Raw genomic sequence first — 7,446 nt, forward strand, 5'->3', positions numbered from 1 at the left:
GCTGCTGTTTATAATTGATTGTTATCAATGGGAGATTGCTATTAATTTCCTTTTTGTGTCTGCAGAAATAGTCGCCTTTTTATGAATATTTTGAGCAATATTAAAAGAAAAATCACGAAAAACTTGGGTAGTTTAACCACAAAGCGAAATGCAAATTTTTTGACAACTAAGCCGATGACATAACAGAGTTGTTATATGCGCGCTTTTGATTCGAGCCTCGCAACTGTAGGGAACTTTTTTATAAAGGGTATTCAAAGAACATACGATATTTATAAAATTGTAGATCTGCAAAAAAAAGTAAATTTCAGGTAAAGGAGATAAAAATGATATTCGTCTCGAAGTTCGAACCAAAATAATATACCAAACTTTGAGAAAAATTCCATGATGGTGAAGGGCTGGGATATGCGTGTGCCTAAATTTGATATTTGCACTAAACATGGACTCGAAGAAAAATAAACCATTTCCGACTCAACTAACACCCCTCTCCCTCTGGTCCGAACCCATCGAAACAGCTCGTTTCCTGGGCTTCCCGTTAGTTGAGCTCGACGACAATGATTGAACGTAGACCGGAAAATGGCGGAGCTTAGTAGTGCCGCTACAACAACAACAACGACCATTTCCCCGTAAGGCCAAAAAATTCTACCACGAGCCTGGACATAGATCTTATTGAATTTTTTGCTGTATTTAATTACATACTTTAAATATACAGGCGGGTTCTGCAATTTACTACCAATTTGAATTCAAAGCAAATAAGATTGAAATTCACTCGGAAATGATTTGCAGAACGTGCCTGATACTCAGGGGGCCTATTCTGTAATGCGATACGAAAGAGCAATACGTTGCGATAGGCAAATACATCGTAAGTAGTAATACGCTGTGCCGATTGCCTATCATATCGCATTTCTCTTTCGCACCGCATTACATAGTAGCCCCCAGGGCTATCACTGAATCCGACGAAGTCGAACTTTCATGCAATCTACGAAAATCCTATCACTGAATACGAATAGCGGATTCAGTGTTGGTATTTTCGTAAAATTTCCAGAGTAGTATGTTTTTGAATTGAATACATTATCACAATAATTATTCGTTTAAATTATTTATTGTGTTTAAACTGAAAGTTCTGTAAAACTCGGATGTTTACGCGACCAATACAAGTCATAAATAATCCCAGCTACATATGTACATGTTGAAGTAGCTCGAAAGTAATTAACTACATCAACCAAGTTGCTTAAGCAAATTTCATTAATTTTAATGCAGCATTTATAATTACCCTTTAGTTACAAAAGGAAAGAACGAAATTTGACAAAAACAAATAGTTATATAACTTTGTAATAGATAAATTAAAAACAAAAGTAAGAGCTGCGCAGTTGGGTTGTATTGTGGAAGCGAAAAAAGTACTTCGTAGTAATTCCTATTGATTTTCAATAAACCTTAGTTCTTAATATCCAAAACTTGTGCCTTTTTATCGTTTCATGGCATTCATATAGTACATATTCTTAGTAGGTTGTGGTAGAAGACGTAATTAATAGTTCTGGAATGCTACTGCATTCATACACATATTTTTTGTATGTTAAAGAAGCCAAATGTATTATATCAAGAGCTCAGTGGCGATGGCGTGATGTGCTACGAGATCGTGTACGATTGCGAGCACGTCCTTGTCTGGGGCGAGCTGGGGATTGGGAGGCACGACGCTTACGCTTCGCTGATTTCGATGACGAACGGGAGGATGATCTTGTTCGTGAACGTGACTTAGAAATTTTTCGTTCAGCTTTTCCGGACCTATGTGATGAAGTTCGCGATGTTTGCGAGTGTGTTTTGGAGCGTGCTCGTGAACGTTTTCGTGTGGATGGTGCAGATTTAAGGCTATTTGACCGTGAATTCTTTCGATCTTTGGAAGTGGTCCGTTGACCCGATTTGCGTGATCGACTGCCTGAACGAGAGCCTCCAGAGCTGGAGCGTGAACTTGAAGTGTACGATGAAGAAGAACTTGAGCTGGACGAAGTGGAAGATCGTGAATGGGATCGAGAGCGACTACGTGAATGCAACTGTGAACGGGAACGGGACCTTGAGCGACTACGACTGCGAGATCGAGTCTCCTTTTTCTCAATTGATTTTGAGCTTGCTTTTGGTTTTTGGTCAACACCACCGGGTGTAACAAGAGTAACAGGAGTAATTTCATCGTCGCCCCACAAATCGTATTTAGAAAGGTCCCCACCATCATCTTCTTCATCTTCCTCCTCTTCGAGTGCGTCTTCATCCGTGTCATCATATTCCTTGTCATCTTCATTGGATTTTTCGTTGTCCTTCATTTTGCGCTTCTTAAGACGACCATATTCGTCATAATCGCTGTCTGAATCAGAACGATCCTTGTACTCGACCACGCCTCGGTCATTGTAACCACCGCCGTAACCTATATAGCCAAAAAATGAGAATATGTTTTAGAGGAATCTATTCATTACCTATAGCTATTTTGATCTTTTTTATAACATAAAAGGGTATAACTACGACAATTAACACTCACCGGTCCGCTCTTCAACGTCGCAAAATTTCGGTGCATTACACATATTACAAGTCTGCCGACGAGCCCAATTTACATTGGCGCATTTGCTGCACTGCCAATCCTCAGCGGAGAAGAGGCCACGCGATTTTTCAGCAGCTGCTTTCCCAATTTCGGTTCCCAATTTTTTCTTCGACGCACCACCACCTCCACCGCCAGATGACCGATCAGGGCTGCGTTGCTCTAAACTGCAATGCAAATGTCAGAAATCGTCGGAAGAAATTTTAGTAAGATTGGTAAAAACAATTAATTGGCTTTTGCTGCGAACAACACTCGACCATCCTCCTCAGACAGTCGACAGACAGCTGCAACTCACTCGCTATCACCGAGAGCGTCACCAACGCCAGCTCCTGTTCCGGTATCAGCACTCGATGACATTTCTAATTTTATTTTATTTTTTGCCGTCTCTACACCCGTCTTGTCGATGGGCCAAAAAGTTTTGCCGTGCGCTGAATGTTACAGCGTATTTTTCATTAACCTTATAAGCATATAACAATGTTTGCACCCAAATTTATTTCAATGAACCATTTATTTGTAACAATTGTAGGCAAATTCAGTGTTAAAAATGCATGAAAATTCTGCAATCGATTTTTTTGGTTCTTAAACTTTGGCGTGTTTCTCCAAATTTACGTTCTTTGACATTGTTTGGGAACAAACGGCATCCGGTCGAACCGTACAGAGTGATTAGTATTCAAATATCATTACTGTGAACTGGGGAAAATAGCAGTCTTGGAGGCAGTGTGATCGAAAAATCGCAAAAACATCGCAAACACGCGTAACAACGCGTTTTGATTTTTATTCAACAAGAAAAACATATCCAGAGAACTTCTCCTGTTCAAATGTAGCTAATTTTAAATTTATTTAAACTTGCACAAATTAAATTAATAAAAATAATTTTCACCGTTATGCGCGAAATTCCTTTTGTCCGGCAACTATGTTTTTTAAATTTTGTTTTGGTTTTGTTTTTTGCCAATTTCTTGTTTTGTTGTTATTTGTTGCTTCTTTGTAAATTTTTTGAGTCATTGGTCAAAAGAAAACGTCGTTCGTACAAAAAGTGATCGCATCCTTTGTCTAATTTGTAAAATTTAATTATACCATTTAATTTAAAATGGAAGTAAATGAAGTTGAGAAGGACACCACGGACACCACGAACACCACGGACACAAAGAAACCTACATTCCTGAATGTTATGTGCGCAATTTGTTTTGAGTTCTACGAGAAATCAGATCGAATATATTCTACAACCTGTGGTCATTTATTTCACAATCGATGCTTGTTCGCCGCATTGAATCATTCGAAATCATGCCCGGAGTGTCGACGGCCCTGCACTCGCAGCAGAGTACATCCAGTCTTTTTGAATTACGGTGAACGTACAGAGCTAGATCTCAAATGGACTAATACCGCTGCAGCCGATGTCTATGCAAATATGCCCATTTGGACACCACTTTTCGAATTAGAGCTGCGTGGCTCACCGCGTGTCCCTTTGGCACCGCCCGAAGCAGACGAAGCCATTCAAACTGGTACGGATCCTGATGGTAATCCTACATATGTCGCTCGTGTCTATTTTCAAGATGATCTACTGCCTGCTGGTTATGTGCCAGCGAAAGGTGTTGCATACGCTTCTCATGGCTGCAACGGTTATGCTTTCAGTCAAAATGTTGAGCTGCTAAATAATTTCAAACACAAATGGGTAGCCGATTCAGATGGTCACATACCAGAGGGTGCCATTGTGGGTGGTTATTCTGAATTGGGTGAAAATTTATATGTGGCACGTGCACAGTATAACGATAAAACGCTGCTGGGTAAGGTGCATCCTTCCCATAGGGTAATGTATATGCCGTACAATGGAATTGAGGTGCATACTACCGAATATGAAGTGTTGGTACAGGAAAATATCACAGCAGAGAGTAGCGATGAAGCAAACGATGAAGCCTAATTGCGCGCTTGTAATAAAAGGTGGAACGAATCTCCATTTGAATTTGCAAATGGGCAATTTGTTTTTAGGTATTAAATCATTCTGGATTTGACTACCATTAGAGCTGCATATAAAATAATATAAAAATCAAATTTACCTGAAGACTGTCACAACTCAAAAGTTGAAATTTCTCCTAAGACGCCGTTAATGTTTACAATTTGGTCATAAAATGTAGAAAAAATCAGATGCATGGTTTATTCTTATGCAAAACCCTACACAAGATTTTATCACGATTCTTTTTTTTTCAATAAGAAGCATAATATAACGAATAATACTGCATCATTTGCCAAAAAATTAGCGTTTTTGAGTTTTGAGGCAGTCTTTTGGTAAATGAACGTCATGTAAAAGGCGTGAATATTTTTTTTTTTTAATCAAATGCATAATATTAAGTATATATCGAGCCCTAACCGCCAAAATAACGTAAGCGACATTTTTTTCAAAATTTTCTTTTTGATGCAGAAATATTCCTAGAGCATCTAGATGCATTTCTGCATCAAAAAGAAAATTTTGAAAAAAATGTGGCTTACGTTATTTTGGCGGTTAGGGCTCGATATTATATACATATGGACAGCATTGCAATACCACTGTCCTTTGGAACTGGGAGAAATGTAGAAGTCAATAATATGTATCCATGTGTATGCATATATATTTTTTTTAATAAGTACTTACATAAAATAAACTTAAAATTTAGCAAATCAATGTGTAAACTCGTAAATAAAGAAATGCATATGTAATTGTTTCAGTCTAGCAGTTTTTATTATTTACCAGGGGAGTTTTCTGCTTGTATAGTTCAGTACCGTTAAAAACTACTCTTCTTAAAATTTTCCATTTTCAACTTGCATTATGTTATCAATTCATCGGAATATTTTTTTTTTTTTTGTCCACGATAACCAATTTCGACTTTTGATCGGAAAGGTTTTTGGTTTAGATCCGTTCATGGATGGGATCATGAAAAAATCAACGGTACTCCTAAATGTTTATATGAGAATTGAAGTCGGTTTTGTTTTTTGCTTAAAAATTACTTGTATTATATCAATTTCCATTTATGATTCTTCTAACTTCTTTTTTAAAGTCGCATAAGCATGTTAAATCAAATCAGTTCAACATTTCGCTAACCTAAGTGATTTTCTTATCACCAAGGGGCAAAGATTGTTGATTAAGAAAATGTTGGCCCCACGTATGTATGTATGGATATTTCGCACACCTTCTTCAAAAGAAGCATAACTGAAAACTTGACATTTTTGAAATTATGCGCTAAAAATGTACACAGAGCTTTTATTTACCTTTCAGCAAAGGCTGGAGCAAATTTTTGTTATAATTTGTTGAAAAAAACCTAAGGCAAAGTCTCCCTTGCATGAGCGTTGCCACATAAGGAGTCTGTTAAATGAGCTTTGCGTGTAAGCGGTTACTCAACGCATAGTACTTCACATGTAGAAGTCTGTTGGGTGTTGATTTTTACGTAAACATGGTATAGCAGTGCAAAGTATGCATAACTTAGCTATTAGCAACAGACTATGTATGTAATGTAATAACCTCAGCGACCCGTAAATTGTCGCCAACACTGATCACACAATGGACAGTTCCATCGGACTTCTACATGTCAGACCACAGAATCATCGAATTTGTGCTAGGAGCGAAATGCGATCTTCAGCGGAACCCCAGGAATACGAACAGGTACACCTTTGGAAATTTAATTGGCATTAACCAGCCCAAGTTAGAGCAAAGATTGCATGAAATTAAAACAACAACTTAACAGGCTAAACGGCGTTCTTACTGCTGACATCGTTAACTCTAGCTGTAACGGCCAGGCCGAAAGGTATGGTCAAAATCGTGTGGTGGCCTGGGGATCTCTCAACGCTAAGGAAAGAGGTGCTAGGTGCAAGGCTAGGTACACACATCGCTGGGAGGTCTTAGGACCTTGGCCAGTGGTGCACAGCGTCGACTGAGCTACCAAAACCGGCGCAACATTTTTTTGTCTTAGTATGTGTATGTCGCAACAGTTCGCTAGCTGCGCACACACGACTTGTTGTATGTCAAAGCCGAGTAGCTTCCGGAGACTCCCAGCACGATTTTCCGCGGCTTCTTGTTTGATGCTGTAAAAGCCTAAGGTGTTTTGTTTATGTTTATCCAACCATGTAACAACATGAAAATTAAAAGCTAAAAATGAAGCATATGTAAAGATACATTTTTCATCCACCTCTGAAATCCTCCCGGCACAATTGAAATGAAAAAACTTCGCTTATTTCACTAACAAATCTTTGATTTTATTTTTCTTCTCTATCTACTGATAATTTTATGTATGTATTATAACTATGTATATATGTATTTGCTTATAACCTAGCGGCTCAACATCTTTCACTTGTTCTCTTATAAAAAACAAACAGCACAGTACAGTATGCGATTGTAAATACATTGTAATGTATGTATACGCTCCTCATTCCACATTGAATTGTATTACATACTCACTAATTTTTTTGTTTAGTTTTCATTCATACTTAATATGCGATATAACATACAAATAACTCATGCCTAAATTTGTAACATTGGTAAGCTTTTTTATTTTATTTTTTGTTTTAAATATCAACACTTTTTGACACTTGTTACTTAAGCAGCTCTATTCCCAAGTAATCACAAAACTTATCTCGCATCACTAATGTGATAACTACACTAAGAAATAATAGATTTTAAGAGCTTAAGAAATGCAAAAATATAAATAAAAATGTTCTTCATATATTTTTATATATAAAATATGTTTTTTGCGGCACATTTGTAAGCACAATAGTGATGCGAGGAGTTTCGTGATTGCGTAGGAACAGAGCTGTAAGTGTTGTTAGAATTTTGCGACATTATATTTTATTTAAGTCAAAAGCGGCGTCATATTTTTGTATACATTTAATGGTCTGAATAAAAAAAA

At 37.5% G+C, this 7,446-nt stretch overlaps 2 protein-coding genes and 1 long non-coding RNA gene across 3 annotated transcripts; 2 read left to right on the plus strand and 1 right to left on the minus strand.

Annotated features, from left to right (window-relative positions):
* Nucleotides 1-1,224: 1,224 nt before the first annotated feature.
* On the minus strand, nucleotides 1,225-3,216 carry LOC108376073 (zinc finger Ran-binding domain-containing protein 2-like). The gene is made up of 3 exons (XM_017632249.1): nucleotides 2,874-3,216; nucleotides 2,522-2,745; nucleotides 1,225-2,410 (listed from the first exon to the last, which is right to left on the minus strand). Exons 1-3 carry the CDS (start codon nucleotides 2,933-2,935, stop codon nucleotides 1,602-1,604), a joined length of 1,095 nt encoding a protein of 364 aa, XP_017487738.1. The 5' UTR covers nucleotides 2,936-3,216; the 3' UTR covers nucleotides 1,225-1,601.
* A 147-nt stretch (nucleotides 3,217-3,363) lies between these two features.
* LOC108376074 (uncharacterized) lies at nucleotides 3,364-4,948 on the plus strand. Its single transcript, XM_017632250.1, has one exon. The coding sequence runs from the start codon at nucleotides 3,666-3,668 to the stop codon at nucleotides 4,491-4,493; it is 828 nt and encodes a 275-aa protein (XP_017487739.1). The 5' UTR covers nucleotides 3,364-3,665; the 3' UTR covers nucleotides 4,494-4,948.
* A 1,143-nt stretch (nucleotides 4,949-6,091) lies between these two features.
* Nucleotides 6,092-7,446, plus strand: LOC108376077 (uncharacterized). The gene is made up of 2 exons (XR_001849230.1): nucleotides 6,092-6,206; nucleotides 6,289-7,446. It is a non-coding gene; the product is annotated as an uncharacterized LOC108376077 (long non-coding RNA).

The sequence above is a fragment of the Rhagoletis zephyria genome, unplaced genomic scaffold (genome assembly GCF_001687245.7).
Source record: "Rhagoletis zephyria isolate East Lansing unplaced genomic scaffold, Rhagoletis_zephyria_1.1 Rzeph_scaffold_09851, whole genome shotgun sequence".
Classification (NCBI taxonomy): Eukaryota; Metazoa; Arthropoda; class Insecta; order Diptera; family Tephritidae; genus Rhagoletis; species Rhagoletis zephyria.